Raw genomic sequence first — 17,779 nt, 5'->3', positions numbered from 1 at the left:
TCCAACCTTAAATGTTGTTCTGATCCTGTCAGTAACATTATTTTGGAACTCACTAGTACCACCACATAGGCAGCCATCAACATGCATCATAAAGATGCCCGAGAGTTTCCTGCCTTCGTACCAATAAAGCACGGCAGCTTCTGCCTTCAGGTAGGGACAACCTGACTTGGACAAAACTGATCTAACTGAGAAGTGCCATACACTTGAAACATTGTTCAAAACATGGACAAACTTATTGAACTTCCAAAGTCTTCGATCTCCATCTGGCACCGTAGGTGGTTGCAGAAACCCTGCCCTCTGGAGGTGATCCCCCAGCGCAAATGCAGCTTTAATGTTTCTTGACTGAAGGTTCCGAGAAAATGTCACGAAAAGGGCCAAAGAAATTTCAAATTTACCTTTCCCGCTGTGGTCCACTCTGACCTCTTTCTCTCCAAAGACTTCTTCAAATTCCCGCGTCACTGACCTCACCTTGGGCCTTATAAGTTCCATCTGGTTGGACCTTTTCTGTGCAGATCCATCGATGTGATGATGCTGGCTGACCCCTATCTGGGACCTCTGAACACACGCCAAACTCTGTCCAACTGCCAAATCTTTCTGTTTCACCTCCCGTACGCCTTTATCCCCTCATATTTTGGCAGCTACAAAACCCTCTCGGTCACGGGGACTTCAGTATCGCCCCCAAACATATCCTTGGTGTAAAACCGACAATTCCCTGCCTGAAATGTTCCAGTTACTGAAATTGCATTGAATGGATGTCAAAGAAACAGACCAGAAACAGATCCCTGAGGTTCTGAGGAGTCCCCAGTGGTCAGTCAAACTGAACTAAACACGGGTGGTATAAAACAAACAATACTCACCCCGGTATCTGCTGTCCACGGGGACTTTCCTTTAATCAGAGCCGTCAGTGGATCCTGTTCCTGACACCAGGTTGTTTTGGGACAAATGTCACTCGGAGTCTAGAGTTGGGTAAAGTTTGGGAATCTTTATTACAAACATGTAGGGAATGCTTCAGCGAACCGAAGCATCTCTGGGAGTAGTTACAATAACACACGTTTATACACAGTACAGTTGCAGCTGTTTTGTCTGCAGGTTAGTGGGAAAGTACAGGATGTACTTTAGCACCTTGATACTGCCGATACTTCCAGTCAAGGATGTTGGGGTCCCTGTCGGGACAGGAGATGTGTTGGTGAAATTTTGGCAGTACACTCGAGGTTGGCCTGGTTGAAGTCCCCGGCCACGATGAACAAGGCCTCCGGGTATTCTGCTTCATTGTTATTTATAGCAGTGCGGTGTACAATTCATCAAGCGCCTTCTTCACGTCCGCCTGGGGTGGGATGTAGACCGCCGTGATGATGGCAGAAGAGAATTCCCATGGAAGGTAGTTTGGACGGCACTTCACAGTCGGGTATTCCAGATCCGGGGAGCAGTAGTTCGCCAGGGTCACCACGTCCGAGCACCAGGAGTTGGCGAGGAGACAAACACTTACACCCACTCCAGGTTCAGTCCTGGATGTGATTAACAGCAGAATCTAACCCAACATCACTTGTGAACCCTTTGGTGTTTCAGCATGTTGGACGACTGAGTGAATCCCTCCCCACAGTGAGAGCAGGTGAATGGCTTCTTTCCAGTGTGAACTCGCTGGTGTCTCCGCAATCTGGATGATGTTTGAAACCTCTTTGTGCAGTGAGAGCAGCTGAACGGTCTCTCCTCAGTGTGAATGCGCTGGTGGGACATCAGTAGCTGAGCGCTTTTGAAACCCTTCCTGCAGTCAGAGCATTTAAAGGGCCTGCTCTTGGTGTGAGTGACATTGTGGCTACGCAGGTTGGATAATTGAGTGAATCCCATATCACACACAGTGCAGATGTACGGCTTCTCCCCGGTGTGAACTCGCTGGTGTCTCTGCAGGTGGGATAACTGAGTGAATCCCTTATCACACACAGTGCAGATGAACGGCTTCTCCCCGGTGTGAACTCTCTGGTGTCTCTGCAGGTGGGGTAACCGAGTAAATCCCTTATCACACACAGTGCAGATGAATGGTCTCTCCCCGGTGTGAACTCGCTGGTGGGTCTGCAGGTTGTGTAAATGAGTGAATCCCTTATCACACACAGTGCAGATGAATGGCCTCTCTCCGGTGTGAACTCGTTCGTGTCTCCGCAGGCTGCCAATGTCAGTGAATCCCTTATCACACTGAGAGCAGGTGAAAGGCCTCTCTCCAGTGTGGACTCTTTCGTGTCTCCGCAGGCTGCTAATGTCAGTGAATCCCTTATCACACACAGTGCAGATGAATGGCCTCTCCCCGGTGTGAACTCGTTCGTGTCTCCGCAGGCTGCCAATGTCAGTGAACCCCTTTTCACACACAGTGCAGATGAATGGCCTCTCCCCAGTGTGAACTCGTTCGTGTCTCCGCAGGCTGCCAATGGCAGTGAATCCCTTTAAACACTGAGAGGTGAACGACCTCTCTCCAGTGTGACTGTGTTGATGCCTTGCCAGCTCGTGTGGGGCTGTGAATCCCTTCCCACAATCCTCACATTTCCATGGTTTCTCCATGGTCCAGGTGATCTTGCGTCTCACCGCGTTGACCAATCAGTGAAGCCTCGTCCACACACGGAACACCTATACAGTCTCTCCCTGCTGTGAATGGTGTAGTATTTTTTCAGGCTGTGTCACTGGTTAAAGCTCTTTCCACAGTCAGTGCTCTGTAACAGTCTCACATGGGTGTGTGTTTGTGTCCCAGTGCTTTTCCAGACACACTAATGTTTAAAATCTCGTGAAGCAGACAGAATAGACAAACATTTCTCCTTCTAGATTCAAAGGCCGATGATCCCAAGAATTGAGTTACTCAGTCAGTTCTTGATGTGATATTTAGTTTGAGATATCGGCCTCAAACCCCTCTCGTTCGAACTTCCTGCAAACAGATTTTACAATAGGAATCATTGTCAGTACAGGATAGAAACTCAGAACAGACAATTCTAGTTTATATCGAACATTCTTTCCTCTCTCTTCCCCTGAAATGCTGTAAATCTCAATCCCACACACTCCAAGGCAGGCCAGCAGCACGGTTCAGTTCCCGTAACAGCCTCCCCGAACAGGCGCCGGAATGTGACGACTAGGGGCTTTTCACAGTACCTTCATTTGAAGCCTACTTGTGACAATAAGCGATTTTCATTTCATTTTCATTGTATCTAATATTCACCCTCCCAATTCTCCTGAAGGTGCTGATTCAGGCTCATTGACAGATCCAAGCTCACTGCTTCCTGTCCTGGACACAGAGACCTGAAAATCTTCATGCAGGCTGCCAGACAGATATATGTCGATATTACTGGATGAAAAATGTGTGTAATATACAGATTGTATTCACTTATTTTCCCTCCCAGTTTTCGTGAAGGCGCTGATTAACAAATCTAAACTCACTAAAACCTGTACAAGAGTAGAGAATCTCCATATAAGTATATTTACTGATTAGAGGTAGGGAAATTCTGAGGAAGAATTTTATTTAGTCATGACAGGGAACTCACTGCCCACAAGGGTTGTGGAAGTCGAGATGATCAATAATTTAAAGTAAAATAGGATGGTTACTTGAAGAAAATAAACTTGCAGGTGAACAGGGATATCGAGGGGGAATGGCACTGACTGGATTGCTGTACAGAGAGTCAGCATTGAGTTGAGTTCCCAAATGGATTCTGTCAGTGCTGCAATGACTATAACTGGAAATATATAATGTAGGTACAGTACTACGTTACAAAAGTAGAAATAATAATCCATGTATTTTATTACAGAACCATCAATAATATCTACAATACATACCATATAACAACACTAGACATATCTCTGTCCAATATTAAATTTTTAAAAATTAATTTACGGGATATGGACAATGCTGGTCAGGCCAGCATTTATTGCCCTTCCCCAGTTGCCCTTCCGAAGTAGTGGTGAGCTGCCTTCTTGAACTGCTGCAGTCCTGGAGGTGTAGGTACATCCCCTGTGCTGTTAGGGAGGGAATTCCAGGATGTTGCCCCAGGGACAGTGAAGGAATGGCAATATATTTCCAAGTCAAGGTGGTGAGTAACTTGGAGGAGAACTTCCAGGTGGTGGGCTTCCCAGGTTTCTGCTGCTCTTGTCCTTCTAGATGGTAGTGGTTGTGGGTTTGGAAGTTGCTGTCTGAGGAACCTTTATGAGTTACTGCAGTGTATCTTGTAGATGGTATACACAGCTGCTACTGTTTGGAAGGTGGTGGAAGGTTTGAATGTTTATGGAAGGGGGTGCAATCAATTAGGCTGCTTTGTCCTGGATAGAGCTTCTTTGTTGTTGGAGCTGCACTCATCCAGCAAAGTGGAGCACATTCGATTACACTCCTGACTTGTGCTTGTAGATGTCTGGTGGACAGGCTTTGGGGTATCAGGAAGCGTGTTACTCGTCGTAGGATTCCCAACCCTTGATCTGCCCTGGTAGCTACAGTATTAATATGGTTAGTCCAGTTCAGTTTTTGATCAATGGTAACCCCCAGGATGTTGGTTGTGTGGGTGTCAGCGATGGGAATGCCACTGAATGTCAAGGGGTGGTAGTTAGATCCTCTCTTTTCGAAGATGGTCATTGCCTGGCACTTGTGTAGCGCGAATGTAACTTGCCACTTATCAGCCCAAGTCTGGATATTGTCCAGGTCTTACTGAATTTGGACATGGACTGCTTCATTATCTGAGGAGTTGAGAATGGTGCTGAACATTGTTTGTGGATGACTGCACATCACCACTTCTCACCTTATGATGGAAGGGAGATCATTGATGAAACAGCTGAAGATGGTTGGGCCTAGGATACTGCCCTGAGGAACTCCTGCAGTGATGTCATGGAGCTGAGATGATTGACCTCCAATCACCACAACCATCTTCTTTTGTGCCAGGTATGACTCCAACCAGTGGAAAGTTATCCCCCGATTCCCATTGACTCCAGTTTAGCTGGGGCTCCTTGATGCCATACTCGGTCAAATGCTGCCTTGATGTCAAGGGAAGTCACTCTCACCTCACTTCTGGCATTCAGCTCTTTCGTCCAAGTTTGAACCAAGGATGTAATGAGGTCAGGAGCTGAGTGACCCTGCGGAACCCAAACTGAGCGTCCAGGAGCAGGTTATTGCAGAATAAGTGCCACTTAATAGGACCTTTGATGACTCCTTCCATCACTTTGCTGATGATGGAGAGTATTCCGACAGGGAAGTAACTGGCTGGGTTGGATTTGGCCTGTTTACTGACCCCATCAATGCCAGCCATCTCCTGGAGAAACCAGCCTTTAATTGTGAACATTAGGAAAGAGACCATCCTTTTAGCCAGGCAAATAAATGTGTCAAGCTGAGAGAGCAAAGGATGTCAATGTCTTTAAGCGAGAGAGAGCGACCTGGGCCAAGCTTTGCAGAGTCTGCACCCTCCCTGGATTCACTTCCTTTCCCTTCAGTTGCTGCAAGTGACCAATTAAAGGTGAGAATGAGAATAGGGGGAGAAAAGAAAGTGTTTTACTCACAGATGTTGAAGACAGAAGTCTGTCTGCAGCTCAAGCTCAGTCAGGGTTCAAGGAACAACAGCTTTGCTCCGCAGAAACCTCCTTTTCCAACTTCCGCATCTGATTGGCGGAGGGGCAGATTCTTTCCGGTCCTCCCAGTCTTTCCATTGGTGAACATCTGAGCGGAAAGGTCAGCGGAAGTGAGCTCTCCTGCGCATGCGGAGCTTCCCCTCTCCCTGAGACATGCGCAGTCCCGGGTCAGGGGAGGGGGATATCACCGACGGCCGGAACTGTCAGCCGGTTGCCTGGAAACCGTTTCGAGGATGTGTTGGGGAAGAGAGAACAAAGGGTGGGGACGGGGCTCGCGCGTCCGCGCGCCTGCGTGTGCGCACTAATGCATTGACGTCACCGCGGAGCGGATCGATTCCTATTGGCTGATTTAGAGGATGATCTCCTTTGTGATGTCACAATGTGGAGATTGGACAATGAGTTTCAGACTAAAACTTCCTCCTCTGGGCAACATCTGGGAATCAAATCAATGTCTCCCCCTTTCAGAAGTTCATAATGTGGAGATGCCGGCGTTGGACTGGGGTGGGCACAGTAAGAAGTCTTACAACACCAGGTTAAAGTCCAACAGTTTTGTTTCGATGTCACTAGCTTTGGAGCGCTGCTCCTTCACCTGAGGAAGGAGCAGAGCTCTGAAAGCTAGTGACATCGAAATAAACCTGTTGGACTTTAACCAGAAGTTCATAAGATATAGGAGCAGAATTAGGCCATTTGGCCCATCGAGTCTGCTCTGCCATTCGGTCATGGCTGATCTCATCCTGGCCTTATCTCCACTGTCCTGAGAGTTCTTCAGAACCATTGAACCCGATTAAAAATCTGTCCAACTCTAAATTTACTCACTGTCCCAGCTCCACCGCACTCTGGGGTAGTGAATTCCACATATTCACAGCCCTTGGGAGAAACAGTTTTTCCTCAACTCTGTTTTGAATAGGGCAGCACTGTGGACCAGTGGTTAGCACTGCTGTCTACGGTGCTGAGGACCTGGGTTCGATCCCGGCCCCGGGTCACTGCCTGTGGAATTTGCACTGTCTCCCCGTGTCTGCGTAGGTTTCACCCCCACAACCCATAGATGTGCAGAGTTGGTGAATTGGTCACACTAAATTGCCCCTTAATTGGAAGAAAAAATAATTGGTTACTCTAAAAAAAAAAATTTTTTTTAATTAAAACTGTTTTGAATTTGCTACCGCTTTTCGTAAGACTATTACCTCTCGTTCTGGAATGCCCCACAAGAGGCAGCAGCCGCTCCAAGTCTACTTTATCTTTCCATTTATTTTCTCATCCTGAGGGGTCATTGGTAACTTGCAGCAACTGAAGAGAAAGGAAGTGAATCTAGTCGATATGTTCCACACATTTTGAGTTCAGTAATATAGACATATTTATGTCTGGCAGTCTGCATGGAGATTTTCAGGCCTCTCCAAGATGGGAAGCAGTGAGCAGGGATCTGTCAGTCAGCCTGAATCAGCACCTTTAGAGAATTAGGAGGATGAACATTACAGAGTGAGAATGGAGGGAGAGTGTGTTGGATGGAAACTAGAATTGCCTGTTCTCAATTTCCATTTATAAATTCCTTTTACAGGATATTAGATGAAGATTTGCAGAAAAAAAACGAACGTCACTTCAGGATTTGGAAGAGTCACTTGGTTTTTCAGGACCTGAATATCATCAGGAAAACTATCACTGCAAAAGACACATCTGGGGTTAAGGATTGCCAGTCAGGCGAAGGAACAGAATGGAAGTAAACACAGGAATGAAGAATCACATTGGGCTGGTTCCAGGAGAATTGAGTGACAACTTCAGCGACAAAACCATGGAGTGTGATTTTTGATTGTCTTAAAAGTAAAAGGGCAACATTCTATTTATAGTTTAAGGGATACGTTCCCTATAAAAATAGTGTTAAGGCATTGTTGCTTCTAGTTTGTTGCAGTAAAAATCATAAAACATGATGTTTTTGTCTTATGTCTCATTAATTTGTTCACTGGGTATAGAATTTATCCTTTAAAATTCCTGATCTTTTCAGAGATCTTACACAGTTGGTTTTGAGTCACAAGTTTCAACTTCCCATTCAGCCTCAGGCAACTTGCTGTCTCTTTGTTGCTCATGTCAATGACAGCCCAGTAACAGAGCTGAGGGCTGGAGATGCTGTGACCCATTGTAGGAGCTGGGATCAGTAGAAAGAAGAACCGTTGTTTCTGGTTGAGCTTTGTGTGAGGTGTCTGACCATGATGATATATGCAATAGCTAACCAGGTAATATGTTGTGATGAGGGTTTAGAAACAGACCCTGGGTAGACGAGTTCAGTGAAGCTGTGGGCTCGTCAGCTGTCCAGTGAAACCAGGCATCCAACAGCCACAGAGACCTCGAATATTGGACACTGGGTTTAATCCTGTTCTGTATTAAACAGAAGACCTAGTTGATACTGGGTGACTGTGATATAGTTAATCTTACCCTTTATTCAAAATTGAATAACATTGATTCAAGTAAAGTAACTACCATGTCAATCTGTCAGTAAAGTGGTGTCAGTTCATGCAGATCCATGTCTGAACTCAATTCCATTACTTATTTTTGTTACTGACTAGACTGTCTCTCTCTTCTCTCCTCTCTCTCTCCTGCCTCTCTCAGTCTCTGGTGCTCCTTTCTCTCTGGTGCCTCTCACTCCCTCTGCTTCCTCTCTCTCCCTCTGTCTCTCTCAGCTGCCAATCACTCTCTCTCTTCAGTGCTTAGGAAGGCAGGTGGGATAGTTTCCTTTGGTAGCCGAGGGCTGAGATTATGAGAATAGGGAGATTGTGCTGGAACAGCATCAAACACCAGTTAGACCACAGCCATATTACATGAAGGATGTGATCACACGAGAGAGACTGCAGAGGAGATTTATTTATTTATTTATTTAAATTTAGAGTTCCCAATTAATTTTTCCAATTAAGGGGCAATTTATTTTGGCCAATCGACCTACCCTGCACAAGTTTGTGTTGTGGGGGCGAAACCCACGCAAACGGGGGGAGAATGTGCAAACTCCGCACGGACAGTGACCCAGAGTCGGGATCGAACCTGGGACCTCATGCTGCCTGCTGCAGAGGAGATTTATGATGATGTTACCAGGGATGGAGAATTTTAACTATGAGGAAATATTGGATCTCCCCAGTGTGAATTCGCCGGTGTACAGGGAGTTGCTCCGATCGCATGAATCTCGTCCCACAGTGAGAGCACCTGAACGGTCTCTCATCAGTGAACAAGCTGATGGGGCATCAGTTCCCCGGACGTTTTATAGAATTTCCCACAGTTTAGACATTTGAAAGGTCTGTCTTTAATAATAATCTCTTGTCACAAGTAAGCTCACATTAACATTGCAATGAAGTGAAAAGCCCCGAGTCGCCACATTCTGCCGTCTGTTCGGGTACACGGTGGGAGAATTCAGAATGTCCAAATTACCCAACAGCACGTTAGATAAACTCGGTCAGTTCTCACTGGAACGACGGAGGTTGAGAGGCGAGCTGATAGAGGTTTACAAGATTATGAGTGGTATGGACAGAGTGGATAGTCAGATGCTCTTTCCTAGGGTAGGAGAGTCAAGTACTCGGGGACATAGGTTTAAAGTGCACGGGGAAATGTTCAGAACAGATGTGCGGAGCAGGTTTTTTACACAGGGTGGGAAATATATGGAACGTGCTGCCTGGGGAGGTGGTGGGAGCCGGTACCTTCGCGGCATTTAAGGGACATCTAGATAAATATATGAATAGGGTGGGAATGGAAGGATATGGACTCCATAAGTGCAGACAGTTTTAGTTTAGGCAGGTACCAGGGTCGGCGCAGGCTTGGAGGGCCGAAGGGCCTGTTCCTGTGCTGTATTGTTCTGTTTTTTTTTTAATTTAGAGTACCCAATTCACCTTTTCCAATTAAGGGGCAATTTAGCATGTTCAATCCACCTACCATGCACATCTTTTGGGTTGTGGGGGTGACACCCACGCAAACACGGGAAGAATGTGGAAACTCCACACGGACAGTGACCCAGAGCTGGGATTGAACCTGGGACCTCGGTGCCGTGAGACTGCAATGCTACCACTGCGCCATCGTGCTGCTCTTGTATTATTCTATGTTCATCTCTTTTGGGACTCATGGGAGGAAACTGGAGCACCCGGAGGAAACCCACGCAGACACGGGGAGAACGTGCAGACTCCACATAGACAGTGACCCAAGCCGGGAATCAAACCTGAGACCCTGGCGCTATGAAGCAACAGTGCTACCCACAGTGCTACTGTACCACCCCAATATGATCCCACTAGTATTTCAGCAAGGCGGATGACTGCATGAATCCCTTCCCACAATCAGATGAATGGCCTCTCCCCAGTGTGAATTCGCTGGTGGACAGTGAGTTGAGATGATCGCCTGAACCCAGTCACACAGCGAGAGCACCTGAACGGTCTCTCATCAGTGTGAATATGTTGATGGGCCATCAGCTCCCAGGAGACTTTATAACATTTCACATAGTCTGGGCATTTAAAATGTCTCCCATCAGTGTGAACATGTTGATGGTACATCCGTTTTCCAGAGCTTTTAAAGAACTTCCCACAGTGCAGACATTTAAAAGGCATTTTGTCAGTGTGAACTCGCTGGTGTCTCAGCAGGGTGGATATATGAGTGAATCCCTTCCCACACTCAGTGCAGACAAATGGTCTCTCCCCGGTGTGAACTCGCTGCTGTTTCAGTCGCTTGGATGAATCAGTGAATCCTTTTCCACACACACAGCAGGTGAACAGCTTCTCTCCAGTGTGAACCCGCTGTTGTGTCAGCAAGTTTGATGACCAAGTAGATCTCTTCCCACTCACGGAGCAGATGAATGGTCTCTCCCCAGTGTGAGTGCGTCGATGAGTTTCCAGCTCAGACGGGAAACCAAATGCCGCCTCACAATCCCCACATTTCAACGGTTTCGCGCCAGTGTGAATGCGCTTGTGTCTTGACAGGCCAGAAGATTGGCTGAAACCTCGTCCACACACACAACACATGTATGGTTTCTCTCCACTGTGAACGGTGTTTTTTCCTTCCATGTGAATTGATGGAATTCCCTGCCCAGTGAAGCAGTTGAGGCTCCTTCATTCAATGTTTTCAAGATAAAGATAGATAGTATTTTGAAGAATAAAGGAATAAAGGGTTATGGTGTTCTGGCGGGAAAGTGGAGCTGAGTCGACAAAAGATCAGCCATGATCTCATTGAATGGCGGAGCAGGCTCGAAGGTCCAGGTGGCCTACTCCTGCTTCCAGTTCTTATGTTCTTATATTATGTTCAAAACCTGTGAGGCCGGCACTAGGAAAAGGTGACCTTGAAAACTGCCAGATTTTCACAAAAGAACAACTGATTCACTGATGTCGTTCAGGGAAGGGAACCTTCCGCAGGTCTGGGCCAGAAACGTTTCGGGCCTCTGTGGTGGGAGGAGAGTGAGAAAAGATTGAGAGCAGAGGCGGAGAAGGAGAGGGAATTTATATTTCCAAAATTCAACCAGAACATTGACAGAATCTCCCAAACCCTCAACCTCTGCCTCCTTGAAGGACCAAGATATCGGGTCTGTGAACACCATCACATCCAGGTTTCCCTCCAAGGCACACACAGTTCTTTCTGACAGTAAGTAATGGGTGAGCAGAAACTTTCTCCACTTCAGTATTGGGAAGACATTGCGTTCAGCCCCTGTAACAAACTCCTTTATTAGCCACTGACTCCATCCCTCACCCTGGTCATTGTTTTGAGATTGAGATTGAAAGACATTGTCCAAATGGTTGGTGTGATATTTGACCCCGTGACTTGCTCCCAACCACATATTTACATCATCTTGAAGACTGGATTCCACCTCAGTAACATCGCCTGACTCCACCCAAGGCTCAGAGCATCTGTTGCTAAAACTCTGATCTATTCCTTTGTTATCTCTGAGACATCTATGATCCTCAAATTGATACTTCCTGAGTATTCCTGATTTTATTTACTCTGTCTTAGGTGGCATCACCTGAAGGTGCCAAGACCTCAAGACTTTGTAAGGTGCACCTTGTACACCACCTTCAGCGGTATCAGCCCCAGCCTCACACACAAAATCGAGGCGTTTAGCCTCCGCAGCACACAACCCTCCTCCAGCGCCACAGCCAGCTTTTCCTCCCACTTCGCATTAACACCTCCATGGACACCCCATCCTCCTCCAAAACCCTCCTGTAAATCACCGAGACGATCCCCTGTCGCCACCCCCCGCTCCCCCCCCCCCCCCCCCCCCCCTCACCCCGTCCGCTGACAACACCACCTCCAACAGCGAGGAGACAGGCACTATTGGGAAGGTCGGGAAGACCTTCCTTGCAAAGTCCAGCACCCGCATATACCTAAAACATTCTCCCCATGCCAACCCAAACAGCTCAGTAAGCCGGTCAAAGCTCGTAAACGGCCCTTCCAGAAACAGAGATTCTATAATTCTAACTTTTAAAAAATATTTTAGAGAAGCCAATTATATTTCTTTTCCAATTAAGGGGCAATTTAACGCGGCCAATCCACCCAACCATCACATCTTTGGGTGTGAATATAATTCTAACTTAGGATGACCACTCGTGTGCCCTACTGAACTTAACTTTACCCCTTGTCATTGTCAGCAGTCCCTTCTTGGTGCAATATATAGATAGTCCAACGAGGGAAGGGGCAGTACTGGATCTGGTATTGGGGAATGAGCCTGGACAGGTGGTTGAGGTTTCAGTGGGGGAACATTTTGGGAGTAGTGAAGATAATTCCATATGTTTTAGGGTACGTTTGCCACAGATTTCTGGGCACATAAGGCAGGACGTCCCTTGAGGTAGTAGGATCCAGAGAGCAGGAGTTACATCCTTTTCTTTCCTTCCCTGCTTCCACCCTGCCTCCTCATTAAGACACTGGGACACAAAGGGTGACCCAGTTTGATGGACAGTTTGTCTCTATTCGAAACAATGGGGGACAAGCTCCACCCAGCTATGAAAATATTGCCCCCAACGTGGCGGCCGCACATGCTCAGTGCTGCACATTGCCCCCAATAAAGATGGTGATCATTAACCGGGACGACTTTAGGGATCTTTGGCCCCGCTCAGTACAAATGGGATTGCTGAGTTTTTGAGGGAGTTTGTAGATGACAGAACCTTTATAGAAATTGTCCCGTCCACACGCCGGCTCCATCATACGCTCCGATCTGCAATTTGCCGCTTACAAATTACAGATCCAAGAAAAAAAGCATCCACCCCTCACCATTTCCCGCATTGTGCATGCTTCATTCACTGCCCCTCATTCGCTCCGATTGGTTGGAGGACCAGCTGCTCCCATTCGGTCCTCCAGTCCCGCCCCCTATTACTAGTGGTCCGGAGCCGCCATCAATCATTCCCATTGTGATCTGGAGCATGCGCAGTGCGGTTGATGAGGTGAGACAGTAGCGCGCAGGCGCAATGCTGTTGTTCGTCTGGAGGAGAGTCCTTTGTCCCGCGGAAGCAATGTTAGCATCAGGCGGTGGGAGGGAGGATCCGCAAACCCTTCACAATCATTGTCAGCTCCCTGATTTGCAGCTGCGGGGCTTCTCCCTCCTAGGAACAGGCCCAGGTTAAAGGTCACCATCCTGCTTCAGCGACTGGAGGATGGTTCACATCAGAGGATGGGGGAGGGGAACAATAAATAAGAGTTGTCACTTTGCACTCAAATCAATGAGGATTCTGATCTCTGGGAAGGAAGGAAACCCTGGGAGGTGGGCGGGGAGGATTCACAAACACCCGCTGGAGGCCCCAAACTGCCAAGAAGAACCCACAGATCCTGATTTTGCAGCTCCCGGGGCTTGTTTGCTTCAGCTGCGGCCGTCTTGGTGAAACAACAGAGTGGGCGGGGCATCAGGATTCCAGTGACCAGGAGAGAAAATTACCGATTTATTCTCACTCTACACTGAGGGACTTGAGAACTCAACCCAGCCAGAGTGGAGGGAGCGGGTAAACTGTAAGGAAAGGAATTTTGAAGGTGGTTTGAAAGGTTTGGCAGACTGACAAACTCTCATGGTGAAAATTAAAGGTAAGCCTGCATGGGTCTGTGTGAAGAGGTGGGCGGTGTTGGGAGGGCTGCTGACAGAAATGTGAGGCCAGGGAGGGGGTGGTTGGCTGCCAGAACGGTTGGAACAGAGTTCTACATAGGTCCAGTTGACGAGTCAGACACCCAAGCAGCAAATCTCAGTGGATTCAAATATGGCCCATAAAATGTGGGCTGGTCTGTCACCCTGGGGTTTGGATTCCAGCATAGGAAAGAGGAAGAACGTATGTGATGAGGATTTACTGTTTCGCAGAAAGAAGTGCAGAAAACCTGTTCCAAACAAACGAGAATTGTCTGTCCTTTATTTTTATTCGGTGTTGACAATGATGATGTTTATAAACTCTTTTTATGGGAAATTTGAAATCTACAGGTGTGAAATCGTCCAACCTGGAGAGACACAAGGACATCCACACCATAGACAAACCATGGAAATGTGGGGCCTGTGGGAAGGCATTCATATCTCCATCCCAACTGGAAACTCATCTGCGTAGTCACTCAGGGGAGAGACCTTTCACCTGCTCCATGTGTGGGAAACAATTTAATCGATTGTTCAACCTTCGCACACATCAGCAAATTCACACTGGAGAGCGGCCATTCATCTGCTCTGTGTGTATGAAGGGATTCAGCAGTTCATCACACCTGCTGAAACACAAGCGTGGTCACACTGGGGAAAGACCTTTCATCTGCTTCAAGTGTGGGAAGAGATTTACTAATTCACCTGACCTTCTAACACACCAGCGAGTTCACATCGGGGAGAGGCCTTTCAACTGCTCCATGTGTGGGAAGAGATTCACGCAGTCACAAAACCTAATGAGACACAGGCGAGTTCACAAATAACTTTTGGAAGTAGATTCAGCTGAACGGGTGATCTCAGTGTCAGTGACAAAGAAATCAATGAGCTCCTTGCACTTGTTCGAAGTCAGGAGAGAGATTTAGGAAGATGATCATGAAGAACAGAATCTGGGTTGTCCTTGCTTCCAGGAATAATCCAGAAATAGTGACCAGTTTAGGCAGAGGAGAGCAGGGCCAGGTAGAGCTGGATGTGTTGCTGCTGCCTCTGGTAATCAACAGTTCAACCAGTTGATAAGACTGCGCCAAGTGAAAAGGGAATTGGTCAGAGTGAGAAAATGGGCAGCAAATGATCTCAAGTTTACAGATGATAAAAGTTAGGATGCTGGTCGGGAGTGTGTTGGAATCATCAAGTTTAAAGATAACAGTTGCATAGATGTTGGTTTCAGAGCAGACACACTGAGGTGAGGGCTAGGTCAGGTAATATTATTGAGCTGGATATAAACAGTCTTAGTGATGGTGCAAATATGTAGTCAAAAGCTCATCTGGTCAAATATGACATTGAAATCTGCATTAGTCGCACACAGTGCGTGTATCACCTACAAGATGCACTGCAGCAACTCATCAGGCTCTTTAGACAGTACTTTTCAACCCGTGACCACCTCATACGACAAGCACAGCAGACACATGAGAACATCATCACCTGCAGGTTCCCCTCCAAGCCACACAACATCCTGACTTGGAACTATGTCACTGTTCCTTCACTGTTGTTGGGTGAAAATCCTGGAACTCCCACCCTGGCTATGCTGTGACTCAACCTACACATCATGTATTACAGCGGTTTGAGAAGACAACTCACTACCATCTTCTCGAGGGCAATTTGGAGTGGGCAATGATTTCTCCCAGCAATATCCACTCCCTGTGAAAGGATAAAATAAACACAGTTTCCAGCGAGGTGGATGGTGGCTAGAGAATGGAGTTTGTAGCAGGGCCATAAGACAATGGCTTCACTATTTATTTTTAAAAATAAATTTCGAGTTCCCAATTATTATTTTCCAATTTAGCGTGGCCAATCCACCCACGCTGCACATCTTTGGGTTGTGGGGATGACACCCACGCAGACACTGGGAGAATGTGCAAACTCAATGACTTCGCTATTTCCGATGTTTAATTGGAGGAAATGTCTGCTCACCCAATTCTGGATGTCAGACAAGTCAGGACGATGTGTGAATTGGAGGTGGTGGTTTTCATATACACCTCTTACTTTGGGGAAGTTGGGGGTTTGAGATTCTGTCAAAGTTATTGTTCAAGTTAGACCATAAAACCATAAGACATAGGAGCGGAAGTAAGGCCATTCAGCCCATCGAGTCCACTCCACTATTCAATCATGGATGAAGTTGTAGTTGTATAACATTTGTCTCTTTCACCTCTTGTCTCTCCACTTCTATTTGTCCCCTTCTGCTCCCAAAGTGTCCAGAGTCTAGTGTCGGCCCACTGACCCAGGTGACCGGCCGCCATCTTGGTAGAAACAAAGTAGAAACTTGGTAGAAGTGGCGCATGTGCGGCCATTTTGGTGAGGGAACAGGAAGTGGAGGCTTCAGGGTCCCAGTGACCAGAAGAAAAATCATTCTGAACCCTGGACCAGCTCTACCCTCCCATCCAATAATTTTAATATTCAAACATATTTTTCAGTTGATATTTTTGAAATACTCTCGTACTGCCCACTGCAAAACCTTCACTGAACTACCTGTATCACAATGGCAGTTGAGCAAAACTCAGTGAATTCCAGGATCTGCCTGAAAATGCAGCGGTATGATTCACTAATTAATTTTAAAAGAGAGGTGGATAGTTACCTGAGTATGAGAAGGTGCATGGCGTGGGACATGAAATGGGAATGACGGACTGAACAAGTCTGTTCTTTCTAAAATTCAGCACAGGAAAGATGGGCTGAACAACCCCCATCGCCCCCTCTTGTGCAATGCACCTCTACGATTCTCGGAACCTGAATGGAACCAAAATAAAATTTGAAATCGTTATTGGTCATTTTACTAAATGTAAAGAGTACACTGTCCATCAAGAGCCACTTAAGAGCAGAATAAACAGGAGCAGTTGGAGGACATAGAGCCTGCTCCACTTTTTCTCCTTGTCGCCATTTTCCTTCTTTCCCTCTGTATCCAATAATCTGTTGAATTCAGTCTTGAATATACTCAGCGACTGAGCATCCACAGCCTTCAAGGATGTCGAATTCCAATTGACAAACTTGAATGAAGAAACACCTCATCTTATTCACATAGCGCCACTAACATCTCAAGCTGTTTTACCGGAGGATAGGCAGACAGGGATTCCTACAAATAGTTGTTTGCGGTTCATTGCAGTTCCTTGACAAGGTATCGGCTTTATTCTGAGTGTTGTGAAGGCTGAGCTGCCTTTGCTGGTATGCCTGCTTTCCAGAGATGATCAGACAAGAGTAATGCTGCTGGGCTCAACGCTTTTTCATCAACAATGATTCGGCCTCTGCAGGAAATTGAGAAAAGAGGCAGCATTGCTCTGCGGCCACACAGGATAGTACTGGTTAGATTCAATGTCTTTATCCAGAGGGTGTGGAACTTGCTGCCACAGGGACTGGTTGAGGAAAACAGCATGAATGCACTTAGCAAGTTGCAGACACAAGAGAGAAAGGAATAGAAATACCTGCTGACAGAGAGAAGTGATAGGCTCATGGGGAATATATACACTGACACTGGATACAATGACCTGTTTTTGTGCTGTCTATTGAGTTTCATTCTACTTTGATTATTTTTACAGGGTATGGAATGGAAAAACTTACAGGCAGCAAACTCAAGATTTGAGAGCCTTTTGATTTGTCAGGATATGAATATCATCGGCCCCTGAATGTGGAAGGAGAAATGTTTGTCTTCTATCTGTGGGAAGGTCAGTGTGACTGAAAAAAGCACCGAGACACATACATATGCAAGTGAATGTGTTCCAGTGAGCTGACTGTGAAAAGAGCCTTAACCAGTTACACAGCCTGAAAAAACATCCCATCATTCACAGCAGCGAGAAACTGTACACGATGTTCTGTGTGTGAATGAGGCTCCAATCTGGAGAGACACAAGGTCATCGGCACCATGGAGAAACGGTGGAAATGTGGAGGTTGTGGGAAGGGGTTCAAATCTCCATCCCTGCCGGAAGCTCATCAATGCAGTCACACTGGTGAGGGACCGTTCACCTGCTGCCTGTGTGGAAAGGGATTTACTCAGTCAGCACACCTTATGAAACATCAACTTGTGCACAGTAATAAGAGATCTTTTAAATGTTCTGACTGTGAGAAGAGCTTCAAAAGTGAAATGAACCAGCGAGTTCACACCGGAAAGAGGCCATTCACCTGCTCCGA

The 17,779-nt window shown here is 46.8% G+C and overlaps 1 protein-coding gene and 1 long non-coding RNA gene across 2 annotated transcripts; one reads left to right on the top strand and one right to left on the bottom strand.

Moving 5' to 3' along the window:
* Nucleotides 1-962: 962 nt before the first annotated feature.
* LOC140420652 (uncharacterized) lies at nucleotides 963-5,628 on the bottom strand. The gene is made up of 2 exons (XM_072504645.1): nucleotides 5,506-5,628; nucleotides 963-2,905 (listed from the first exon to the last, which is right to left on the bottom strand). The coding sequence occupies exon 2, from the start codon at nucleotides 2,545-2,547 to the stop codon at nucleotides 1,540-1,542; it is 1,008 nt and encodes a 335-aa protein (XP_072360746.1). The 5' UTR covers nucleotides 2,548-2,905; nucleotides 5,506-5,628; the 3' UTR covers nucleotides 963-1,539.
* A 58-nt stretch (nucleotides 5,629-5,686) lies between these two features.
* LOC140420653 (uncharacterized) lies at nucleotides 5,687-7,493 on the top strand. The gene is made up of 2 exons (XR_011946499.1): nucleotides 5,687-5,833; nucleotides 7,127-7,493. It is a non-coding gene; the product is annotated as an uncharacterized lncRNA (long non-coding RNA).
* Nucleotides 7,494-17,779: the final 10,286 nt, after the last annotated feature.

Source organism: Scyliorhinus torazame, chromosome 5 (genome assembly GCF_047496885.1).
Source record: "Scyliorhinus torazame isolate Kashiwa2021f chromosome 5, sScyTor2.1, whole genome shotgun sequence".
Taxonomy (NCBI): domain Eukaryota; kingdom Metazoa; phylum Chordata; class Chondrichthyes; order Carcharhiniformes; family Scyliorhinidae; genus Scyliorhinus; species Scyliorhinus torazame.
This window is presented reverse-complemented; position numbering and strand designations above follow the sequence as displayed.

Bases quoted from the DNA above. Each gene is read 5' to 3' on its own strand.
- LOC140420652 (XM_072504645.1), bottom strand. From the start codon at position 2,547: ATGGAGAAACCATGGAAATGTGAGGATTGTGGGAAGGGATTCACAGCC.